The sequence below is a fragment of the Pan paniscus genome, chromosome 13, assembly GCF_029289425.2.
Source record: "Pan paniscus chromosome 13, NHGRI_mPanPan1-v2.0_pri, whole genome shotgun sequence".
Taxonomy (NCBI): domain Eukaryota; kingdom Metazoa; phylum Chordata; class Mammalia; order Primates; family Hominidae; genus Pan; species Pan paniscus.
The window spans coordinates 104,074,326-104,100,788 of NC_073262.2; the positions used below are offsets into that span (position 1 = coordinate 104,074,326).

The 26,463-nt window shown below is 39.5% G+C and overlaps 2 protein-coding genes across 4 annotated transcripts in view; one reads left to right on the forward strand and one right to left on the reverse strand.

Moving 5' to 3' along the window:
* TRAK2 (trafficking kinesin protein 2) overlaps positions 1-848 on the reverse strand; it is a 75,119-nt gene extending 74,271 nt beyond the window's left edge. The window contains exon 1 of one of the 3 annotated variants that reach the window (XM_034954803.2): positions 573-848. The gene's annotated coding sequence lies outside the window, so the exon portion shown is untranslated. The remainder of the gene's footprint in view (positions 1-572) is intronic. The other 2 variants (XM_003820747.4, XM_034954802.3) reach the window with 2 other exon arrangements.
* A 2-nt stretch (positions 849-850) lies between these two features.
* Positions 851-26,463, forward strand: part of STRADB (STE20 related adaptor beta) — a 29,742-nt gene continuing 4,129 nt past the window's right edge. The window contains exons 1-7 of the mRNA XM_003820748.4: positions 851-1,165; positions 3,977-4,083; positions 8,628-8,708; positions 19,714-19,813; positions 22,720-22,841; positions 24,413-24,521; positions 25,379-25,502. Coding sequence (XP_003820796.1) covers positions 4,072-4,083; positions 8,628-8,708; positions 19,714-19,813; positions 22,720-22,841; positions 24,413-24,521; positions 25,379-25,502 — 548 coding nt within the window. The 5' untranslated portion in view covers positions 851-1,165; positions 3,977-4,071. The remainder of the gene's footprint in view (positions 1,166-3,976; positions 4,084-8,627; positions 8,709-19,713; positions 19,814-22,719; positions 22,842-24,412; positions 24,522-25,378; positions 25,503-26,463) is intronic.

Sequence of the window (26,463 nt, forward strand, 5' to 3'; positions counted from 1 at the left end):
ACGCAGATTTTTTTTTAAGTTGAAATTCAATTTTTGGGCTGCTACTAAAAAGGACATGTGCGAATATCTATTATTTACGCTTCAAACTAAAGTCAGCCGTTTTTCTTTTTCAAGATATGTGGCATCTGGCTCAAAATCAATTGCAAGAAAAGCCCAACTCTATTTGACCCAGAAAGAGCTCTTTCCAATACCCTTTCCTCCCACTTACATCACAGATGGCGACTGAAGCTTAAGGTTTAATGCCCGACCCTAAAGCCACTCATCCTAAAAGACAGGGCTCCAGATGGATGCTGTATGGCAGAGGATAAGGCGCTATGAGAAGCTGCCAAGCCTCAGATGTGCAGCTGGGCTGAATCCCGACGCCAGCGCCTAGCGCCCATTACTTTGCACCCACACTTAGGAAACAACCCACTCCTCACCGCGGGACCCGGACCCAGCCCTCCAGCACCCAGCCTCCGGCTCCGACGTCCGCGCGTGACCTCCGGGTACCGGAGGACCTTGGGACGAGGAGGTCCCTCCGCTTTCCGGGGAAGTTGTCAAGGGCAAGTTCGGGTTGTGCGCGGATAGCTTACTCACTGGAGTGGTTCGGCATCCTCTGTCGTCCGCCCGCGCTTCCTCAGGAAGCCCCTAATGAAGCGGCAGCCTGAAAGCAGCAGCCGAAGCTGCTGCCGCTGCTCCCACTGCCAGCAACCGCCCGGGCGTGGCAGGGACAGGCGGGCGACTTCACAACATCATCACTCGGCGACCTCGGTTCCGCGGCGACACCGGGTCAATGGCAGCCCCCACACAATTGGGGAAGCCAAAGGAGACCCACTCTCCCAGAGGCCTCCACGGCCCCAGCGCAAGACCTGCTGGGAATTGTAGTTTCCTTGCCGCCCCGCCTCAAGCTCGAAGGCCCCGCCTTCTCGCTGCCCAGCCCCGGGGAGGGAGGCGGGGCCGCGACCCCGGCGCGGGTGGGGCGAATGCGTTCCCAGCGGGTAGCCTGGGGCTGGGGCACAGTTGCAAGCCCACGGTCCCGGTCGCGGCCTCGCCGCCCTCCCGCGCCCCGCGCCGGGAGCGGGCCTAGAGCGCTCGCCTCGCCCTTCCGCGAGCAGGGCTCTGGCGCCCGCCCCTGTCCGCACCGCTGGCAGCCTGAAGAGAGTCGCTGGCCGTGGTCGCCGCTAGGGTAAAGACGGGAGGCAGGCCCGGGAAGGGAAGGTGTCGGGGCCGGTGGGGGACGTGAGGGAGTGAGCCTTGGTCCGCGCACGCCCGGGAAGCCCGAGGCCAGAACGCGCTAGCCCACCTCCAGCCCGAGCACCGGCGGCTGGCGGAGCCGTGGCAAGAATGCGGCCCGAAGTGGCGAGCGGCCACTGCGCCAGTGCTGCTCGGGCTCAGCGGGGCCCGGGCCGCGGGTTCTCAGCCCGCCCAGTGGTGCCTGCCGGGTTGGCCGTGCCGGCCGTGCCAGGTGCGCGGGGCCCAGGCCGCCCGGGCGCCCTCTCCCCGCACCCTCACCTTTGGCCGCGCTCTCGGGCTTGGGGAGTTGCCATATCGAAGACACCCTCAGACCCCAGCTCTATCTGCCGCCTTCTGCAAGTTCGCTGCAAAGTCCCCCATAGCAGGACTAGGAAGGAACCTTTTACAAAATTAAATACTCGAGTGTCGTTTTGTCTTCGGTTTTTCAATTCAACGCTGTGTTTTTCCCTGCTGGGTCTTTGTCAAGTACCTTTTCCCCAAAACTTGATAAGGATGTGTAACACGGCGCCTGCCTAGCACGGTGCCTGGCACACAGTAGGCGCTCAGTAAAGATTTGTTGAACGCATGAGTCACTAAGCTTGGAAAATTCTCCTGAGCTGTGCGTCGCTATGATCTTTGTTAAGATTTTATGGGTTCCCAAGATCACTTTGAAAATTACAGTAATTTTAAAGCTCAACAAAGAGTTACATCGGGTCATTTTTGCATTCCCTGTAACAGTGGCCTCTGTTGAATGCCTAAATTAACTCAAAACCCGTGTTCTGTAAGAAGATGCGCCCTTTGGTTTCTACAGAAAGTGTTAATCTTTCAGATCAAAGTCTTCACATGAACCATTCTATTATGGAACAAACTGAAATTACTTATAAAGCTTTATCGTAATTAGCGTTTTAGATACAAGTGCAAGGGACTGCACTGATGTACTTGTGAATACGAAATATAGGTCTCTTAAATATGACTTTTTTTTAAGAAAGGGTTTATATTCATATCTCGTGAAAGAGCATGCCGGAGAAAATTATAATAACAGCAAATCCCCCACCCCCACCCCTTTGCTGGGTGCAGCTGCTGCCTTGACCTCAAAATGTCTTGTAAAATTATCTCTTAATAGTCTGGTGTATCTAAGGCAAAAATCTCTGAGATTAAACCACCCCATAGGGACAACTCTTTTATTACTAACAATTCTTACCAGATCGTGTCTGTTTCTTCTGAGCTTTTCTGAAAAAGAGAAAAAAATAGACAACGTAATGGAGTTTCACATTATTAAGACAAAATCAGTAACAACTTGCTGACATTGAGTGAAAAAAGCAGGATACAAAATCATGATAACCAGAAAATTTGGTTAATCATGACATCCATAACCCTTCTGCTTGTGGGAAGGTCAGCTACAAGTGGCCAGGGTCTTGTCTGCCCTAATTACCAGCAGGTGTCCACAGTGCCTGACCCATGGTAACCACTCATTAAACACTTGTGTAATGATTACTTGGCTGTTAACAGATTAACAGTGTATTGACTATGATGTGTAGTTTCTTCATTTACTTGGATATCTCCTTAGAATAGATCACTCCGGGGAATTTTACTGGGTCAAAAAGTATGAATATTTTCATGGTTATTGAAACATTTGACAACCTGCTTTCCAAATAAGCCTTATCGTTTTGTACTGCCGTCAGTACATTTGAGTGTACCTTTCAAAGCATAGTTCAAGCTGATACAGTGTTTGCTAATTAGGGGCACTTTGAGATGTAACTCATTTGATTTCATTCACCCTGGAAGGTTGGCAGGGCAGGCATTGCTTTTCTCCTTTTGCAGCATAGCAAACTCCAGTGCCTTAAATTGACGGTAATGAATGGTAGGTGGCTAAATGATCACAGCCTTTCAGGTCCGTCTTCCTCCCAATCTCTACCTTTGGTTCATAGTGAACATCCTGAATAAGTTCACCTCTTTCTTTAGCAATAAAATTGGATATTGCTTTATGGTTTTTATGGTTTACAAAATCTTCCCTTTCTCATTCTGCTCACATATTTGTAGATGGGTTCATCAAATTTGGGGACTTAAAATGAAATAATGAAGCACAATTTAGATGAAAGAGATGATGTTGGTTAGATGTAAAGGGATGCTCTGAACCCACAAACTTACAAGATTGCCACCCTTTCTATTAGTAAAGGTCTGGAAACCGTGGATGGTGCTTTTGTATCTCCTTGAATTAATTTCCTAGTCTGTTATTCTGATTCTTTCCCATATTGGCTGGTCAGGGACCCCAGATGATTTAGTACATAATTAATCCAATAAGAAAGGGCTTTGGAAAGTCTCAAAGTTTAGTTATAATATGTGGAACAATTGAAAATTCTTGGGGTTTATTGTAAGTGACACTGTTTATATCAAAAGTGGGCCAAAAATTGGTTTTCTACATTGCTTTCAAATTTGCTCAGCGTTCTTTAAAAAACAAACAAAAAACAGTATAGAAAAGATAGGGAAGGAGAAATGCAAATATATTGAGGCTTTGGAAATATTCAGGACTTCTTTTTGTTTTCACTCTGCTTCTTGGTTGTGATGTCAGATCACAAATAATGTTCAGTAAAAAATAAATGCTCTTTAAAGATACTTTTCAGGAATGTCTCCTTGTGTCAAGGAGTAGCTGCCTAAATATTGGGTATCAAGGAATAGCTGCCTAAATATTGGAAGGGTTTAAGGCAACTAGTTCTTTAAGGAACTTTTATGTGAATCTAAATTATTTTGCTTTTGTTTTTTATAGTAGGATATATCTGCATCTTGAAAGGAAGATAAAACAAAAGCCTTCTTTGGAATAGATGGATTTTTGTCACTTTCTGTGTGAACTAAAGTGATTCAATGTCTCTTTTGGTAAGTTTTTGTAAATATAGATCTGATTTTGTTCTGTCAGAGTAGTTGGATGTTAATGCCAAGCCATAATAAAAGGCATATTCTGATGGGATATTCTTATGCTCTGAGATATTGTTTTGACCTGATTGACTTCTGGACTTGAGAAATGAATTACATTCTCACTGAGTTTTTCTTTCTTTCATAAAGAACTTCTCGTATACTTCAATATGCTCATTATTCTAATCCTTTGTCCCATATCTACTTTTTCTCATAGGTGTTATACTTTGATATGCCACCCACACCAGTTAGCTATGCCTTATCTTTTAAATCTTTCAGAAATTCCTGTTACAAATTTCCATCTGACCAAAAGCAAGCCAAACAGTATTAAAAATAACCCCTTTGACTTAACCGAAATAAAATCATTTGGATCAATAGATATATGAGGTATAGCTGCCAACTGGTTTTCTATTTATATTTAGATCCGTGGTATCTACTTTAGATTAAGTAGCTTGAGGACTTTCATTCTGTTTTATACATAATAATAATATTTGAATAGGGAATACTTATATTAAAATGTGGTTTTTAAAAAAGTAATGAGTAGACCAAGTGTAGTGGCTTACACCTGTAATCCCAGCATTTTTAGGGGCCAAGGCTAGAGAATCAGTTGAACCCAGGAGTTCAACACCAGCCTAGGCAACATAGTGAGACCCTGTCTGTATAAAATATTAGCCAGATGTGGTGTCATATGCCTGTAGTCTCAGCTACTCAGAGGGTTAAGGTGGGAGGATCACTTGAACAAGGGATCAAGGCTGCAGTGAACTGTGATCATGCCAGTGCATTCCAGCCTGGGTGATAGAGGGAGATCCTGTCTCAAAAAAAAAGGATGAGTATATTTGTATGATGATTTATAGTTTACAAATACTTTCATATGTTTCTTTCATAGTTTCAAATTGTGTAAGTTTAGCAGGGCAGGTGGCATTATCCTCATTTTCAGTTTGTCCAAGATTGCAAAAAGCTGGAGCCAGACTCATACCTGCCAATCTATTCTATCAATTACCAAGGCTGAGAGGCAGAACTATGAAGTTAGAAGACTGGATTGTTAGTAATATGGAAAATACATAACACAGTTACTTACATGTTTAAAGTAAAGCATTACCACTTGAAAGAGAAGCTTTATATATCTGGAAAATACACGGAGGTGAAATGTTTTATTCTCTAAAGGAGGGATCAGCAAGCTTTTCTGTAAAGGCCAGATAGTATTTACAGACCCTTTGGTCTTTGTTACAGCTACTTTTCTGCTGAAATACTAGCATGAAAGCAGCCATAGGCAATATATAAATGAATGAATGAATGTATCTGTGTTCCAGTAAAACTTTACTCACAAAAACAGGTGGTGGGTCAGATTTGGCTCATGGACCATAGTTTGCCGACCCTTACTCTAAAGGATTACTTAAGATTTACAATTTTATATCAATTTTTAAGTTGGAAAAGATGTGAAAGGGCATTCAGTCTATTCCCTTCATTTAATAGGCGAGAATTGTGAGATTCAAAGGGCTGTGTGTTGCCCAGGGCTTTCAAATTTTGGAAAAAGAATATCTTAGCCTATTATTCCATAATTATGGGTTTTGTGAAAAATAATAGAATGTGATAATGGGTGATTTATATTGTTAATGATTGTAACTTTAAATCACATTTTTCTGCAATGGTGAAATATTTTAAATTCTTTGAATCGAAATATTTACTTTTTTTCCTAAACGAGAAATTTGTGCAGTTGGGATAAAGTTGATACTTTTATTTAAGGATTCCTCCCCATTCAAGTTTTACCCTCTATTTGAGAACTAAGAAATGCTGTTTTCAAAGGAGCAGCATATGTAAAAATATCTTCTTTCAGTTTCTTTGTAAGGTCTAACTACTTTTTACTTGGCTATTATGATAATGGATAAAGAAATTATATTCAAAAATATTCTGGGGGAGCTTTCTTTTAGATGATTTTAAATCATTACACTGCCTGAAAGAAATTAGCCTGTAGATTCTTCATGAGCTATTATGTTCACTAGCATTTGATTGATGCAGTGTGGATATAAAAATGTTTTGAAGGATAAGATATGGCTATTTTGTGATTTTTATAATCTGGGCAGCTAATGAACATGCTAACATTTTTTGGGTGGGGAGAGCAAAAATATCTTCCTTATATTGTCTGGTTTTAGCTGTCTTCGTATTTAATAGTGATCACTTTCTTAGGCTGTGAAAATTTTATATAAAGATGATGCAATAGAAGCCTGCCATGTAAGTTTATAAAATGTTTCCTGTATTTTTATAAACTGAGAACATAGATCATAACTCTTATTTTGAAAAAAAATATTGGGGCCAATATGTCTTAAATTCTCTTTCATCAAAAAAGTGATGCACATTTTTTAGAGGTAATGGCTCTTTAAATGCTTGAGTATATTTTGATGGCTGTGTCAGGGTTCTCCCAAACCACCCCCAGGTTTAGTGATTTGCCAGGAGGACTCAGAGAACTTATCGTATAGTCATACTCACAGCTAAGATTTATTAGCAAGAAGGTATAAAGCAAAATCAGCAAAGGGAAAAGGTATGTGGGGTGAAGTTCAGAGGAAACCAGGCACAAGCTTTCAAGAATCTTTTCTCAGTGGAGTCCCATAGTATATGCACAGTTCCCCCAGAGTTGTGACATGTGAAATGTTGTCTACTAGGGAAGCTCATTAGAGACTTGGACTTAAGGTTTTTATTGGGGACTTGTCACGTAGGCATGCTCTGCTAGCAAGTAACAAAATTCCAGTCTCCCAGAAGAAAAGCCAGGTGTTCAGCATAAACTGTATTATTTGCACAAACAGTTTAGATACAGTGAGTGATTCTTATGAAGGGAACCTCCGCAAAATCCCAGTTCCCAGATACTAGCTAAGGGTCAACCTTATAAGCAGCTATTTTCTAAGAATAGCAGTTTTAGGCCTGCTGTTAATTCTTCTTTTGCACAGTGGTATTAATGGTCGTTGTGAAAAATTCAAGCTAAATGTTGTAAAAATATATAAATACCAAACAATATATAAATGTCCTGCCCAGGTGGTGGATATTTTCAATATGAACAACAGTAATAAGTATCTTCAAAAACTGTTTTATTATAAATGTTATTCACCCTAGGAAGCCATTAGAAACTCTGTAGAGGAATCAGTTGTACAGCTATCTTGACATTGTTAGCATCTATTCTTCAGAGTGAGTTTTACATAAAACAGTGGGAATATATGCCAAATTTTTGTAATAGATTTATAAAGTATACAGACTGTAGGAATTCAAGTTAAAATAATCAGTAATGTAGGCTAACTGGGAAAATGACTAGTTTGATTAGTGAGAAATTCTGGCATATCTTAAAAGGAAATGTATATTTAAGTAATTGACTACAAAGTGTTAAATAGACATAGGTAGACATATCTTAAGAGACTCATTTGATATTGTACTTTAATGTTTATATAAAAATAAGATGCTTGAAATGAAAAATTTTGAAATGGCTGTGGTGGCTCACACCTATAATCCCAGCACTTTGGGAGGCTGAGGTGGGCGGAACACTTGAGGTCAGGAGTCCGAAACCAGCCTGGCCAACATGGTGAAACCCCACCTCTACTAAAAATACAAAAATTAGCCGGGCGTGGTGGCAGGTGCCTGTAATCCCAGCTACTCAGGAAGTTGAGGTAGGAGAATTGCTTGAACCCAGGAGGCAGAGGTTGCATCAAGCCGAGATTGCACCACTGCACTCTAGCCTGGGTGACAGAGTGAGACTCCGTCTCAAAAAACAAAAGAAAGAAATTTTTTCAAATATTGAAGTTATCTTGTTATAAAAGCCTCTCATACAATGTGTTTATACTTTTCTTTTGACGTACTTTTTCTTCCTAAATAGTATAATGTCAGCTTCACCCCACTGATTGATGATGTGATAAATTACATGTAGGTGTTACATTTCTTTATTGGCAATAAATAATAATAGAACCATGGGTTAATATGCAGAAAAATGTAAATTGCGATAATAAAAGTAAGTCTCTTTTAATTTGCTTTGAGTTATAATTAGAGATGTTTATCACCTTTAAAAAACAATTATTTTTTCACTCAATATGTGGCTTAATGTGAATAAACATGGTTTCTGTACTTAAGATAGCTGAGGATCAAAATAAAAATAATTATAATGAATTCAGCAGAATAATCTTTGGCTAAATATTCAGAAGAAAACCTCAGTGATGTTGACAGACAGAGTTAAAAATTAACACCAACAGTTAAAATGAATTATTATGACATCAAGAAAAGAGGGCAAGGATCAGTGATAGCACCAGGTAAAATTCTCACATATTTGAAGTTTGTCTGCATGCCCAGCCACTTCTCCCTTCTCTCCCATGCTGAGTTCCTCCATGATGTGGATCCTGGCTTCAATTCCAGGTTCCTGCAAGTTGCCCTTCCTCTCTGCTCCCCACTGTAGTCATTAGACCTTTTTGTATCTACATACCACCCCTGCTTATCCTGTAACTTATTTTTCACTTATATAATGCATTTCTGACTTCCAGGATTGCTTCTGCACTTCAAGAACACAAGTTGAATCACTCAGACCTGAAAAACAGTCTGAAACCAGTATCCGTCAATACTTGGTAAGAAAATGGTTAGGCTGGATGCAGTGGTTCACACCTGTAATCCCAACACTCTGGGAGGCCAAGGCAGGAGAATCACTTGAGCCTAGGAGTTCGAGACCAGCCTGGGCAACATAGTGAGATCTCATCTTTAAAAAAAATGGCTGAGTACAATTAATGCTCTAACTTTGCCTTCTGTAATACTATTCACTCCTACTTCTCTTCTATTTCTTTTTCTTTACAGTGTTCTTTACTATTTCTTCCTCCTGCCATTTTCCAGGAGTCTATAACTGGCCATTTCTCTTCTTCCTAAAGTGGCTCTTCCTAAGCAGTTTCACCTATTCCTATGACTTCAGTTGCTCAGATTTCAGATTGTCCTGGAGTTACCGCAGGTTTCCTGAGGGGACCCTGGCATCAAGCAGAACTGATGCTTCTCAGATTTTTACCTGCAACCCCAGACTCTTTCCTGGGCAACAGACGTGTCTCTAGAATACCTCCAATTGGATTTTTCTAAGGCATCTCTACTCAGTTTGAATAAAACCTTAATCTTCTTTCAAACCCACCAACTCATGGTATTTCCTACTTTGTCTAATGAAAACTCATCTACTATGTCATCCTAACTAAAAACTTTAGAGTTATCGTCACACGGCCTCTACCTCTGCCCCCATATTTATTATCTGTCTCTGAAATGCCCTGGGGTCTATCCCCTACTTCACATGAGCACTGCTACTGCTCAGGTCTCATTGTCTCTCACCTGGGCTCTTGCAGGTGGACTCGTTGCCTCTAGTCTCCTAGACACACACATAGTCTTCTCCCACCACTCACATCTGTTCAGTGTTCAGTAATGCTACCAATACAGGCCTGCTTGTATCGCTTTCCAGCTTTGAAACTTCCATTGGCTTCCTAAAGCCTATGGGATAAAGTCTAAATTAGCATAATATGAGGGCTCTTACTGGTGTAGAATATGTCTTAGTTTCATTCTCTACTTGAGATACTCTTCTTTCTTTTCTGCCTCTGAAATTCTTCCTCATCCATAAAGAATTGGTTCAAATATTGTATCTGTGAAGCCTTTCCACTTACACTTTTTATTTGGTTCTGCTCCCGTGTATCTTAGATATATCTAAGGATATTTCTTTGGGATCTTTTCCTTTCCTTATTCCATACTTTATACTGCATTTTTTACTACAGAATGGAACCTACCTTGCAAATGCCTTATTCACTACAAAATTAGTGAATCCCAGTTAATTTTGCTTATAATTGAACCCCCAGTCCTATCTTCAGCTGTCTTTATTTCTGTTATTTGGCTTTTTATTCATTAATACCCTAGTCTTCTAGTTACCTGTCTCTTACCTGAGATATTTTGATACAGGCATATGATATGTAATAATTACTAAATGGGTAAATGGTTTATCTATCACTTTAAGCATAAATCATTTCTTTGTGTTATAAACATTCCAATTATACTTTCAGTTATTTTAAAATGTATAATAAGTTATTGTTGACTGTAGTTACTCTGTCATCAAATACTAGATCTTACTCATTCTATCTAACTATATTTTTGTACTCATTAACCATCTCCACTCTGCCCCACACCCCTTCTTGGCCTCTATTCTCTATCTCCATGAGTTCAATTGTTTTAATTTTTAGCTCCCACAGGTGAATGAGAACATGTGAAGTTTGTCTTTCTGGGCCTGCCATATTTCACTTAACATAGTGTCCTTCACTTCCATCCATGTTGTTGCAAATGGTAGTATCTCATTCTTTTTTGTGGCTAGATAGTATTCCATTGTACATATATACCACATTTTCTTTATCCATTCATCTGTTGATAGACACTTAGGTTTCTTCCAAGTCTTGGCTATTGTCAGTAGTGCTGCAATAAACATGGATGTGTATATATCTCTTCAATATACTGATTTCTTTTCTTTTGGATGTATACCTATCAGTGGGATTGCTGGATCATATGGTAGTTTTTTTTTTTTTTTTTTTAGTTTTTTGAGGAACCTCCATACTGTTCTCCATAGTGGTTGTACTAATTTGCATTATCACCAACAGCATATGAGGGTTCTCTTTTCTCCATATCCTCACCAGCATTTGTTATTGCCTGTCTTTTGGATAAAAGCCATTTTAACTAGGGTGAGATGATATTCCCTTGTAGTTTTGATTTGCATTTCTCTGATGATCAGTGATGTTGAGCACTTTTTCATGTACCTGTTTGCCATTTGTATGTCATCTTTTAAAAAAATTATTTTTATTTTAATTTTTTTTAGAGATGGCATCTTGCTTTGCCACCCAGCTGCACTGCAGTGGTGTAATCATAGCTCACAGCAGCCTTGAACTCCTGGGTTCAAGCAATCCTTTCACCTCAGGTTATTGATAAGCTAGGACTACAGGCGCGTATTACCACACCCAGCTAATTAAAAGAGGTCTCACTATGTTGACCAGGCTGATCTTGAACTCCTAGCCTCAAGTGATCCTCCCACCTCAGCCTCCCAAAGTATTGGGCTTACAGGTGTGAGCCAATGTGCCCAGAACTGTATGTCTTCTTTTGAGAAATGTTTATTTCTAGATCTTTTGCTCATTTTTAAATCAGATTGTTAGATTTTTTAAATTGGATTGTTTGAGCTCCTTATATATTCTGGTTATTAATCCCTTATCAGATGGGTAATTTGCAAATATTTTCTCCCATTCTGTGGGTTGTCTCTTCACTTTGTTTTTTCTTTTGCTGTGCAGAAGCTTTTTAACTTGCTGTGATCTCATTTGTCCATTTTTGCTTGATTGCCTCTACTTTTGGGGTATAACTCAATTAATCTTTGCCCAGACCAATTTCCTGGACAGCTTCCTCCATCTTTTCTTGTAGTAATTTCATAGTTTGAGGTCTTAGATTTAAGTCTTTAATCCATTTCAATTTTATTTTTTAATATAGCAAGAGATAGGGGTCTACTTTCATTCTTCTGCATACGAATATCCAGTTTCCCCAGCACCACTTATTGAAGAGACTGTCCTTTCCCCAGTGTATGTTCTTGGCTTCTTTGTCAAAAATGAGTTCACTGTAGTATGGATTTATTTCTGAGTTCTCTGTTCTGTTCCATTGGTCTGTGTGTCTGTTTGTATACAAGTACCATGCTGTTTTGGTTATAATAGCTCTGTAGTATAATTTGAAGTCAGGTAATGTGATTCCTCCAGTTTTGTTCTTTTTGCTTAGGATTATATAATGACCTTCCATGTCTCTTTTTATAAGTTTTGCCTTGAAATTTATTTTGCCTGATATATGTGTATATCGATCCTGTTCTTTTTCGGTTTCCATTTATATGGAATATTTTTCTTCCACTATTTATTTTCAGTCTATGAGTGTCTTTATAGGTGAAGTGTGGTTCTTGTAGGCAACAGATAATTGAATCTTTTCTTAATCGATTCAGCTACTCTATGTCTATTCATTGGAGAGTTTAATCCATTGACATTCAGTGTTATTATTGATAAGGACTTAACTGCTGGCTTTTGTTATTTGTTTTGTATTGTCTTCCTTCCTTCCTGTCTTCTTCTTTTTTGTGAAGTTTATTTTCTCTGGCAGTATGTTTTAGTTTCTTGTTTTTTATTTTTTTGTGTGTGTATGTGTTGTAGATTTTATGATTTGAGGTTACCATGAGGCTTGCAAATAACATAACATGTTATTTTAAAAAGTGACAACTTGACACTGATTGCAAAAACAAACAGGCGAAGAGAACTAATAAAAACTGTACACTTTAACTTCATTCCTCCTGTTTTTTTAAGTTTTTGTGGTTTCTATTTATATCTTCTTGTACTATTTTGAAAAGGTATTGCAGTTATCATTTGTTCATCTTTTAATCTTTCTACTAAAGATATGAGTAGTTTACACACCACAATTACAATGTTATAATAGTCTGTTTTTATCTGTGTATTTATTACCAGTGAGTTTTGTACCTTCAGATAATTTCTTACTGCTCGTTAACAACCTTTTCTTTCAGATTGAAAAACTCCCTTTAGCATTTCTTGTAGGAGAGGTCTGGCATTGATGAAATCCCTCAGCTTTTGTTTGTCTGGGAAAGTCTTTATGTCTCCTTCCATGTTTGAAGGATATTTTCACTGGATAAACTATGAAAGTTTTTCACCGGGTGTGGTGGCTCACACCTGTAATCCCAGCACTTTGGGAGGCCAGGGTGGGTGGATCACAAGGTCAGGAGATTGAGACCATCCTGGGTAACATGGTGAAACCCCATCTCTACTAAAAATACAAAAAATTGGCTGGGCGTGGTGGCACACACCTGTAATCCCGCCTACTTGGGAGGCTGAGGCAGGAGAATTGCTTGAACTTGGGAGGTGGAGGTTGCAGTGAGCCAAGATTGCACCATTGCACTCTAGCCTGGGTGACAGAGTGAGACTGTCTCAAAAAAAAAAAAAAAAAAAAAGGTTTTCCTTCAGCACTTTAAATATGTTATGCTACTCTCTCCTGGCCTGTAAGGTTTCCACTGATAAGTCTGCTGCAAGATGTATTGGAGCCCCTTTATATGTTCTTTCTTTTTTCTTACTTCTTTTAGTATCCTTTCTTTATCCTTGACCTTTGGAAGTTTGATTGTTAAATGTGTTTTTTGGGTTAAATCTGCTGGGTGTTCCATAACCTTCTTGGATACTGGATATTGATATCTTGGATACTTGGATAACTTCTTGGATACTTGGATATTGATATCTTTCTCTAGGCTTGGAAAGTTCTGTGTTATTATCCCTTTGAATAAACTTTCTATTCTGATTTCTTTCTCTACCTCCTCTTCAATGCCAATAACTCTTAGATATGCCCTTTTGAGGCTGTTTTCTAGATCTTATAGGTGTGCTTCATTCTTTCATATTCTTTTTTCTTTTGTCTTCTCTGTATTTTCAAATAGCCTGTCTTCAGTCTCACTAATTCTTTCTTCTGCTTGATCAGTTTTGCTATTGAGACTCTAATGCATTCTTTAGTATGTCAGTTGAATTAGAATTTGCTTGATTTTTAAAAAATTATTTCCATCTCTTTGTTAAATTTATCTGATGGGATTCTGAATTCCTTCTCTGTGTTATCTTGAAATTTGTTGAACTCCCTCAAAACAGCTATTTCAAATTCTCTGTCTGGAAGGTCACGTATCTCTGTCACTTCGGGATTGGTCACTGGTACCTTACTTTGCTCATTTGGTGAAATCATGTTTTCCTAGATGTTCTTGATGCTTGTGGATGTTCATTAATGTCTGGGCATTGAAGAGTTAGGTATTTATCATAGTCTTTGAAGGCTGAACTTATTTGTACCCATCCTTCTTGGGAAGGCTTTCCAAGTATTTACAGGGAATTGAGTATTGTGATCTAAGTCTTTGGTCACTGTAACTCTATCTGCATTAGGGACCACTTCAAGCCCAGCAAAACTGTGACTCTTGCAGACTCACAAAGGTACCATCTTGGTGGTCTTGGGTAAGGTCTGAGAGAATTACCTGGATTACTAGGCAGGGAATCTCGTTTTCTTCCCTTACTTTTCCCCCAAACAGTTTCTCTTTCCATGCTGAGCTGCCTGGAGCTGGGCGAGGGGTGACACAATTACCCCTGTTGCCACCACCACTAGGACTGCACTGGGTCAGACCTGAAGCTCAGCACAGCACTGGGTCTTGCCCCAGGCCTGCAGCCACCACTGCCCAGCTGGATGTTCACTCAAGGATACCAAGGGCTCTTCAGTCACCAGGTGTTGAATCCAGCCAGGCTGTGTCCTTCTCTTCAGGGCAGTGAGCTCCCCACCTGGCCCTGGGTGGGTCCAGAAATGCCTTCTGGGAGCCAGGGCCATGGGTCAGGAACCTTAGGAATCTACTTTGTGCTCTATTCTACTGCAGCTGAGCTGACACCCAAACCACAGGCCAAAGTCCTTCCCATTCTTCCCTCTCCTTTCCTCAGGCAGAAGGAGTCTCTCCTCATGGCCACCATTGTCCCAGGCCCATTGCAGAGTCCTGCCTGGCTATTGCCAGTGTTCACTCGAGGCCCGAGGGCTCTTCTGTCAGCTTGTGGTGAATATTGCCAGGCCTGGGTTTCTCCCTTTAGGGCAGTGGGCTACCCTTTAGCCCAGGGCCAGTCCAGAAGTGCTATCCAGGAGCCAAGGCCTGGAATCAGGGACCCCAGGAGTCTGCTTGGTGCTCTAGCCTACTGTGGCTGAGCTGGTACCCAAGCTGTACGACCAAGCCCCCTTTACTGTACCCTCTCCTCTACTCAACCAGAAGGAGCCTCTACCTGTGGCCACCACAGTTGGGAATGTGCTGGTTCACACCTGAAGCCAGCATGGCCCTGAGTTTCACCCAAGGCCCACAGCAGGTACTGCCTGGATACTGTTGATGTTTATTCAAGGCGCAAGGTCTTAGCAGGTGATGGATCCTGCCAGAACTAGGTCCTTCCCTTCATGGGAGCAGTTTCCCTTCTGGCCCAGGGTGTGTTTAGAAATGTTGTCCAGGAGCTAGGGCTTGGAATGGGGGCCTCAGGACTCTGCCTGGTGCCCTATTCTACTGTGGCTGAGCTGGTATCCAAGTTGCAAGACAAAGTCCTCTTTATTCTTTCCTTTCCTCTCCCCTCCTCAAGGGAAAGGAAGGAATCTCCTGGAGCTACAAGCTGCACTGCCTGGGGTTGGAATAGGAGTGACAGAAGCACTCCCTTGGCTGCCCTGGATAGTGTCTCACTAGGTCATGGACCCCCCCAAGTCCACTGGCTCCAAGCCCAGCACAGCACCAGGAATTGCCCTGGGATTGCAGTCCTCGTGGCCTAGGCTACCTTTCAAGTTTATTTAGGACCGCAGAGGGCCTCAGCCTGTGGTGGCAGACAAGGCTTGCTGGAATTCAGGTTCCAACTGCTGGGATGGGTGATTCCCCTCTGGCTAAGGCTGATCTAAATGCCCCCTCCTTGGGCACTGGCTGCATTCTTTACTGTGTTGCTCTCTGCTGTGACAGGCAACACTGAGTTCCAGTGCAAAGTCCCACAATCACTGCACTCTCCCTCCCCGGGGGATGCGGGAGGGGAGGCATCAGCTATTCAAGACTATCTTTCCTACCCTGCTCAGTGCCTCTTTCAGTGATAGGAAGTTAAAACCAGGTACTGTGATAGCTCACCTTATTTTTTATTCTTACAAAGGTGACTTCTTGTTTGGATAGTTGTTCAATTTGGTGTTCCTGAAGGGTGAGGGAAGATTGCTGGAGGGTTCCATTCAGCCATCTTTATCCACCTCCCTCCCAGTCTGAGTTTTAATTCAAGTAATTCCCTCTGGGGGAGGCAGAAAGGAAAGTGATTCTTGTCTCCATGCTGTTAGTGAGAGAGAGGCCTAGAACTAAGCAAACGTTCACAGCTGCCACCTGAATCCTTCAAACCTTCAGGTTGGAGCCTTTTTATAATTTAAGGATTGAAATGTCACATCTGTCTCTGTTAGTAGAGTTAGACTAAAATCTTCAGTGAGAGAAGCAGAAGCATAATCTGAAGTCTCTCATGGAAAAATGAATTGGAAAAGTTGTATCATGTAAGTTGACACCAGCTGGAAACTGGTGCCTGATGACTAGAAAAACTTCCTTGTGCGCTCTCTGAGTCATGCTGTAAAACACCATCTGTTGTCTTTTCTTTGGACAACTTGTTCTCCATTGGCCTGGACTTTATAGATAGAATTAAATTTTATGTTAAAATATCATGTTTGGAGGACAGTCTGGTTTTCCAAGTGATTTATGTCTCCTATAACTTTGGAAACCCCTCTGTCTGTAGGAAAATTCATTTTCTATAGTTAACCTTTGCAAATGAAAGGCTGTGATGTTTGAGCTGAGATGCTGCTTTTTAAAATAATGCAATTTTAGCATTACAGTGATTCATGAGAGGCCATCTAGTCTAATTTTCAACTAATGTAGGGAGTGTTCTCTACAATATCTCTGAGAGTTCATTGTAGAAATTTAAATAAAAAGAGCTCCATCATAGAAAAATAGTCATCATAGAAAAATAGAAACATACAGAAAGGTATGTTTCACCACAAGTAAAAGTCTGGCAGGATCTCTCTGAAAACACTTCAGAGTGCTATTCATTGGCTTGATTATTGAACTATGATGTAGGGTCTGTTCCTCAGCCTCTTAGGATCATAAACTGGATTTAGTCAGCAAACCTAGAGTGGATCCATATTTCAGTATCAGATCCACATTAATCAAGCTCATTACAAACCCAGTCTCCCAGTGCCAGAGGAAATGGTGCCCTTACATTGTATTATCAATCCACTCTTATAGAAAAGTTACATGGGAAACCAAATCGTAATTAGAAGCAGTTTAATGTATAATGGAGAAGTAATGACAGCTGTCAAAGTACTTGAAATTCATATCACAGTACTTCCTTTCGCTGCAAGCAGACATTTGTGGGCATCAAAACTTTTCTTTTCCTAGCCTTCCAATTGCTGACCATTCCCTCTTCACTTCCAGTTCTTGTACCTCCCTGTAGCTCAACTACTGTCAATGGTGGTCGTCCAACCTCCAAATATATCAATGGAGAGAGGATAATGGAAAGAGGCAGCTTGATGCCTGAGCCACACTTGGATGGCACCGGTTACTCCATATTTCTTAGGCGGAACTGAAATCTACTTCCTGGAGCTTCTATCTGTTGATCTCAGCTCTTCTCGCTGAACAATTGTTTACCCTTCTATATTAGTCTTTTGGCCACTTGCAAATGGCAACTATATATATTCTTAATATTTTCTTTTCCAGATTAAATATTTCCAACTCCTTCATTGTTGCTGGAACCTTCACCAATTTGGTTGGCCTTCTCTAGGCATCACCATTTTACAATCACCATTTTACAATTCCCTCTTAAATTGTGGTGTCTCAATTATCCATGGTGCTCCAGATACTAATCATTTCAGAATACAGTGAAACTCTTGTCTCTTCCAGTCTGCTCAATTTTGCTTCTGTAAATGTAGCTCAATATTGTGCTTTTATTTAATTTTCTCTGTCATGGTATTGACTGAAACCTCTGAGTCATAAACCTGGTATCCTCAATTTTGTATTTAGGCTATTGGTTTTTTGTTTTTTTTTTTTAAACTTAAGTGTAAGGTTTTGCATTTATCCTTGTAAAATTTTACTGATCTGGGCCCATTCTTCTAGCTGTTCAGGATGATTGTGAGTCCTGCCTTTTTTTTTTCTTCTTTTTTTTTTGGTAATTAGCTATGCCCAGCAATGCATGATCCATACTTTTTCTTTTTTCAAGCCAGCCTTTTTCATTTTCAGGAAGTCATTAAAAAGTTTAACAGAGCAAAGGCAAGGACTTTGCCATAATTTTTGCTTTCTATCATCTAACTGGTCAAATGAAAAAGAGAAGTGAGGTTAGTTTGGGATGATTTACTCTTAGTAAATCTGAGTTGTCTTCTTGTGATTACCATGTGGCTTTTTAAAGTGCCCATAATTCACCTATTGAATAATTTGATCTCTGACTTTGCTGGGCAGCAGCATCAAGCTTGCCCCTTTGTAGTTTTCTCCCTTTTTGAAAATTGGGTCATTGTTTGCTACTTTTATTCTGGTTTTTCATCTGAGTTCTACCATAGTTGCAAACTTTGTATCCTAAGTGTAATTGCCCTGGGCCTGGAGGTTTGAACCTACTTAAAACAACCTGTTTAGAGCTTTGAATACTTATTTACAACATGTGTCCCTTCTAGTTTAAATAAGACTAATTCCCTAATGGAATAGATGGAAGCAAAATAGAGGCCGATTAGTTGTGATTTTAGTCTATCACCCAGTAACATTATGCCGTTTTTTTCCAAGCCTGTGAATTATAAGCCGTAGTTCATTACATCTCTAGCCTTCCCGACAGGCTTACAGGTTGATATCACTTAAAAAATTTTTAAAGCTGTTATATGTTCTTTCTGTGCCCTTTTATGTGGTCATTAAATCTGGGTTTATCTGAAGACTACCTGTTTTAAAGAAACTGAATTGCTTCCATCAGATTGTAAAGAGGCAGAAAAAAAGAGAAACTAAATTGCTTTATTTTGATTTGTTTTCTCATCAGGATTATTTCCAATCGTATAGTAGAATTTCTTTTTACATTCTTTCATTCCTCTTGAACAATAGTCAGCCTTATTTATCTTTAGCCATGGGTTTATAATTCCTTTTTTCCTGCTCTCTTAAAGTTTAGGGAACATTTAATCCTGTCACTGTTTCAAACTCCATCTCTCTCTCTTGATTAAAAAGAGCCAAGAATGTGAAAAGGAGTTAACACAATTCCTAGCACATAGTAATGTTATTTTTCCCCTTTCTTCCTTCCCCTGCCATCTGTCTGTAGAGGCTCCTAAGTGTCCTTTTGAGTAGTTATGTCCTTTGGGAGACCCTCATGGCTATCATATGAAGCCAGTAGTTTAGGCTTCTTTTTCATACATCCATGTTTTTTCACTGTCACTGTATTCAGGTGCAAACCTGACTCTCACTCCAAAGCACACCATGAGACCTCCTATCAGTACTTGGTCATTCACTTAGGAGGTCTGTCTCCTTTGATTTTTCTTTCTGACCCCCCATCTGATTCATCTTGCAAAAAACTTCATCAGCAATTTTAATAGGCTGCAGTCTGGAAACTGTTCCTTGACTGTTAACATCTTCAGTAGCAGAGCATGTACCTTGTGCAAAATATGGCTCTAGCTTAAAGCAAGAGCACAAGCATAGAATATCCCTCACAGGTCCCTGCAGCTCTTCGCTGGGTACATTTGTCAGCTATCCTGAAGAATTAACATTCTTCGCAACTCCTAAACATTTTACTGGAAATTACACTGGGAAGTATTCCTTGCTATCTGTAAATCTGCTTTTCCTGCCCTCTCCATAGGCTAACAGCTTTCTATCTAACATCAATGAGCAATTGGTAAATTCATTTTAGATCTTAAAACAGTATCTTAAGCCACCTTGCAGTACCTTCCTAATGAGCACCTCTGTGTTTGAAAATATAACACCAGTGTTTTATATTGGGGCAGGGGGACCAAGAAGTTCATCTATTTTGTTTTTATCTTTAAAAACAAATGCAGGTTGATGAGCCAACCCTTTCCTGGTCACGTCCATCCACTAGAGCCAGTGAAGTACTATGTTCCACCAACGTTTCTCACTACGAGCTCCAAGTAGAAATAGGTAATAATCCTGAATTTCTAATTGACCCTTCAGTGCTAGAAATTAAATTGATGACAAAAAGATTATTTTGTGGGCAAGTGTTTTTCTGTTGTTACCTCCAGCATAAAACTAGATGCTAATTGTGTCAGTCAAGTGGATTCAATTAATTTATGTCTATCTTAAAATAATGACTCAGATTTTTTCAAGATTACTGTCTAGAACGTTTACTTTTCCATTGAAGTACATTTAGATGAGGAAGACACTAAATACTTATTATTTGTGTGTTTATTGTGGGAAGCATCTATTTTATGGGTATAATTTTTACTGGATATGAAGTAAAATCAAGTCATCTAAATCTTTTTAGTCACAATCCTTTAAATTGCTTCTCAGTTTAAAAATTTATCTAAAATATCATTTGTAGTAGAAAGCTTTTTCAGTTAAGTGTGGAATAGGATGGGTTATTGTTTATAGCTTTACATATGTGAAACATTTGCTCTGAATATTTAGAAACATCTATTAAACACTACACACCGGTGATTGTGTTAGGTGCTAGGGAAACAAAGCATGGTAGAACACTTGGAATTGACATCATCTCTGGGAAGATGAAGACACAATATAGCTTCGTTTTATGCACTGGAGGGTACTTTAGTAGAGGTATGTCCTAAGTGTTATGGGAACAGAGAAGATGGAGCATACAACGAACCACCTCTGGGAGTTAAGAGAGATGGCAAAAAGGGGCTGGATCTTGAATGAGGAACAGTTTGCTAGATATTCTAGTCATAGGTTTTGTTATAGACAACATAAACAATCCTGGCTAACTTAAGTGAAAAAGGAATATTTGAACAGTGCTGCTAACTCACAGAATTATTGGCTAGAGAACTAGGCTTGGAAAAAGCCAAGAGAAGCTGCATGACAAGGACCAGGACTGTGGAATAGGAGCAGCCTAGTGAATGTACTGCCCGCCGCCAGACGCTGGCCCCCTGCTGGTAGCTCTGACGACTGCTGCTGCTTTGTCCTTCACTCCATACTCCAGCTGGCCAAGCATAGGTCGCATGCCAGGGTCAAGGAGACTAAGGGAGAGTAAGGATCTGACCTTTTTGAAATAACACAAAGTGGCAAATGCCCCAAAATTAGAAAGGAGTTTCAAATGGTGCCAATTCTAAAAAGGTAAAAACATGTTTACCTCAGTAAATGACTGAGGAAGGATGGTTAGGGGAGAATACCATATAGTTCCTCTGTGACTGCAAGTGGGAACAAGGGGAGAGTAGGCAGTGGTAGGAGATGAATCTGGAAAGGCAGGTTTGGAACACGTTGTGAAGGACTTCATGTGGTTGGATTTAGAATGGCCTCCACAACCTACCCTCCTTATTACTCAGAGGATTTAAGGTGGAGATTTGGAATTGTCCTTCCGCTAGAGAGACATTGTGGAATCATGATGACAATAATAGCATCTAACAGGCATTATGCTGAACATTTAGTATGTATTTTTTTCTTTAACCCTTTGCCACTCCCATTTCGCAGATGAGGATATCGAGGCTCTGATTCATACAGTTAGTGATTTGAAACCAGATCTTTCTGACTGTAGGATCTAAGCTCTCAGCTGCTGCAGGACCTGCTATTGATAAAATGCCAAATTTAAAACAACTCAGGCAACAGTCAGGAAGATGTAGTAGATCAGCAATGCACAACCAGAAGTGTCATCTTCATTACCCGTGTCTTTTTTAAAATTACAGCACCTATATTCCATCACAGAGCTACTGAACCAGGGTTTCTTGGGAGTAGGGCCAAGGCAGAGGCATTTTGCAGTAGTTCCCTCAGTAATTCTGGTGTGTGCCCTGGCTGAGAATTCAGGGCATATGAGGGAGTCACTGCATACATCCAGGGCAACAGGACAGGGCTCAAACTAAGTCAGTGATGCTGACACTGAGGGGAGGAGACGAATTTGAGATTAACTTCATTTCAAAAATAAAACTGACAAAATTTGGTGACCATGGAGAGAGGGAGGTAACTAATATTTATTAGGTGGCTGCTAGCAGATGCCACTCTAGGTGTTTTACATTTAAAAAGCTGACGATACCAAATGCTGGTGAGTATGTCAGGCAGTGACAGCTCTTATACATTGTTTGTGGGAATATGAAATGATTCAGCCACTTTTGAAAACAATTTGGCAACTTCTTATAATGTTAAGCATACGTTTATCACATGACCCAGCAATCTCACTCACAGATATTTGCCAAAGATAAATGAAAACACATGTCTACTTAAAAACCTGTGTAGAAATGTTTTTGGCAGCTTTATAGTCACCAAAAACTGAAAACAAGCTAATAGCCACCATCAGCATTATAAATGGATAAATAAATTGTGGTATAGCCATACAATTGTTTATTGCTCAGCAATAGAAATTAATTGCTGATACATACAGCAACGTGGATGAGTCTCAGAAGCATATGCCAAGTGAAAGAAGCTAAACACAAAAGAAGTTGACGACTGTGTTCTTTTTGATACCATTTATGTGACAAAAATCAGATTGGTGGTTGCCAGGGACTGGGAGTGGGGACGGGATTGCCGAGTAGCATTCCATTGTGTGAGTATATCGCAATTGGTTTATCAAGTCACAATTTTAGTCATTATAATAGATATGTAATGGTGTGTCACTGTTTTAATTTGCATTTCTCTATCTTGAGCATCTTTTCATAGGCATATTGGCTGTTCCTATATCTTATTTTGTGGATTGCCTGTTTAATCCTCTGCCTGTTTTTTAATTGGATTACTTGATAAGTATTATTAATACTTTGAATCAGTAGTATGCCTTTTCATTTTCTTAACAGTACTTTTTGAAGAGTAAGACTTTTCAATTTTGATGATGTCTAAATTGTCAGGTTTTTTTCTTCTTTGGTTACTAACATGAATTTTATGTCTGATTACAGGAAGAGGATTTGACAACTTGACTTCTGTCCATCTTGCACGGCATACTCCCACGGGAACACTGGTAACTATAAAAATTACAAATCTGGAAAACTGCAATGAAGAACGCCTGAAAGCTTTACAGGTAACAATATGAAGAAAATGATACACAATTGGGCCTCTGTATCCACTGGTTCCACATCTGCAGATTCAACCAATTGTGAATAGAAAATATATATTTTAAAATAAATAATACAATAAAAAATAGTACAAATAAAACACAGCATAACTATTTACATAGCATTTACATTGTATTAGGCATTATAAGTAACCTAGAAATGAATTAAAGTATATGGGAGGATGTGCATAGCTTATATGCGAATATTATGCCATTTTATACAAGGAACTTGAGCATTTTTAGATTTTAGTACATTTATGGGGTGGTGTGTAGGAGGCAGTCAGGGGATGCAGTCCTGGAACCAATGCTCCATGGATACTAAGGGGTGATTGTATTTAATATAATGTTTATTTGAGGAGATTACATCTGTAAGAATTTTCTCCCCCAAACTAATAGTTCTTCTGTTAGGGAAATACAGATTTCTTCTAATTAACATGCAGTTACAGAATTGGAAAGAATACTTGGAAGCCAGGTTCGTTATATGAAAGAACAAATATATTCAAACTTTGGTAACTGCTGCTCCTTCAAATGAATATCATATTCAAAATGCTAGTCTGGAGTTTTACAATACTCCTAGTCAGTCCCATCCTAAATAGTCACATAGGGAAATGGAAGAAATCAAAAACAGTTTCCTTTTCATCCAGTTAAGCAAAATTAATTTCTGAATAACAAATTTTGACAGAATTGCATTTCAGGTATCTTATAATACCATTTTTATTGTCACTAATCATTTTTGATATAAAGGGGGAAAGGATTTTATTTGGATATTGTTCCAATTCTTTTTTTTTTTTTTTTTTTTCGAGACGGAGTCTCGCTCAGTCGCCCAGGCTGGAGCGCAGTGGCGCGATCTTGGCTCACTGCAAGCTCCGCCTCCCGGGTTCACGCCATTCTCCTGCCCCAGACTCCCGAGTAGCTGGGACTACAGGCACCCACCACCACGCCCAGCTAACTTTTTGTATTTTTAGTAGAGACGGGGTTTCACCGTGTTAGCCAGGATGGTCTCGATCTCCTGATGTCGTGATCTGCCTGCCTCGGCCTCCCAAAGTGCTGGGATTACAGGCGTGAGCCACCGTGCCCGGCCCCAATTCTTAAAATATTTATATGTGCACATGTATATTACACAAACAAAAAAAGACTAGGAGAAACTATACCAAAATGTTAACAGTGGCTCTCTGTGAGGTAGCAATAGAGGGATTTTTATGTATTTTTAAATGTTTTTATGATAAGAACATAGTACAGTTGTTAAGAGTATGACCCTAGAGGGAAACTAAGTTCACATTCTACTTCCACTTCTTTTTATTAATTGCATGCTTTTGGACAGGTTTTCTAACTTATTTTTAAGTGTTGTCTTCTGAAAAATGGGAATCATAATATCACATACTTTGTGGAGTGGTTGTGAGATTTAAATAGATAAAAGCACTAAGAACAGTGCTTTCACTAATAAGCACCCTTGAGTATTAGCTGCCACGACCGCCATTTTCGTCATAAGGAAAAAACAGTTGTTTTTAAATGTCTTGTCTCTTGTGTGTTTATCCTAGAAAGCCGTGATTCTATCCCACTTTTTCCGGCATCCCAATATTACAACTTATTGGACAGTTTTCACTGTTGGCAGCTGGCTTTGGGTTATTTCTCCATTTATGGCCTATGGTAAGAATGCTGGTTTTAAATAAATAAATTAACTTAGCCTAGATGTTATAATTATATAGATGAGTTGGGATTTTAGATTTATGATTTGCCACATTTAATTTATGAGTCTAATTTTAGATTTCATGGTATATTTCTATATCTGGTACATGTTGAATTTTAGTCTGCAGAAAAAAGTAAGAATTGGTATGATGATCAGTGAACCACCACTGCTTTTCCAAGAATTCCGTGCCTTTGCACAAGCTGTGTCTTCCCTTCAGCTTCCTTCCCCTCTTTTAATGGAGACCTACTGTTATTCTGCAGGAAGAAGTTGTTTTTCCACCTCTGCCCCCCATCCCTGTCCGTTTCACTGCATTGTAAACTATTTCACTGTATTAGAAACATCTTTGTGTGTGTCCATGTCCCTCACTAGACTTGTGCTTCTTGAGGGCCGGGATCATTTATATATTTTTTATTTGTGGTGTCCCCAGGTGCTCACGTATACTTAGCACAAAGTAGTGTTCAATAATTGTGTTGAATAAATAGTGAATGGATTCTAGAGCTTTGATTTTTAGGACAGCTTTTGTGAATTGCTTTTGGATTTAAGAAAAAAAAATATATATATATACACACAGAATATATTTTTATTCAATAATATTGACAAATCATTAATTCTCTTCCCTAATCTCTAAAGTGTCATTACAAAAAATTGTTTAAAGATTCTTGAAAGAAAATCATGTTCGTGTGGGAAAGTGTTGTTTGGGTTAGACTTCAAAAAGTAACAGGTATGTTTGTGTTTATGGTTGAAAAGAACATTAAAATACAGCTGGAAGCAAAATCACTTTCAATGTTCATCTAAGGATTTTAGGGGTTTCTTTCAGGTTCAGCAAGTCAACTCTTGAGGACCTATTTTCCTGAAGGAATGAGTGAAACTTTAATAAGAAACATTCTCTTTGGAGCCGTGAGAGGGTTGAACTATCTGCACCAAAATGGCTGTATTCACAGGTATTTACTTATTTGTATTTTATTAAATGAAATAATTTTAATTTGAAGGAGGTTTTAGGAAGGAGCAGTTGAATATTAGAAAAAAGGGATAGGAAACTTGTAAGTGAAAATTGAGGGAGGAAGGGACCATTAGGTGCAGTGGATTGCTTACATTTTATGTCCATTCACCAAACATGTTCAGACCACATCCTCTGTGCCAAGCAGTTATTGGGATTGGGGTGGAGTGCCTGCCCTCATGGAGCTCACAGTCTCAATCTAATGAGGATGTTCAGGAGATGAGCTGTAGGAAATGGGATCCTAGTTAGCTGGGTGTTTTTCGTTTTGTTTTTGTTTAAGCAAATGAAGAGCTTCATTATCTGTTTTCCATCTTATGCATAAATTGGAATTAAACTTTTCTTTGATTTCTTATTTTGCAGTACCTTGAGATTATCATCCTAAATATCACTTCTCTTGTTACCAAAGTGTATATGCAAAAGTGATTGACTGAATGTTAAAAACAGTGCTGTTCTAAGATATACTGCGACTTTGTCTTACTTTTTAATTAAGTTACTTTTAAATAAGCTTGCTTTCCTATTGTTTGTTTCAATCCCCTTAAAGCTTTTTGTCTTACTTTTTTTTTTTTAGCAAAATTCTAGTTAACCAAGGATTTCCAACACACTATATTCTGGTTAACTGAGGTTTCATTATATGTCACCAGATGATTGGCCATCCTCCTCTGTTAAGTTTCTAAATTCAGTGTTTGGTATCGAAAAACAAGGCTCTTATAATTTATCTGACAATTAAAGGAAATGTATAAGATAATTTTTATAAATGATGTATGAGAGACTTATTGGATAGTATTACATTTAGCTTTATAACCTTATATTTCAAATATTGTTTGATTTTTTTTAAGATAGCTTATTAGGTGTTTTGTAACAGCATTCAAAAATAGTGAAATTGGCCAGGCATGGTGGCTCATGCC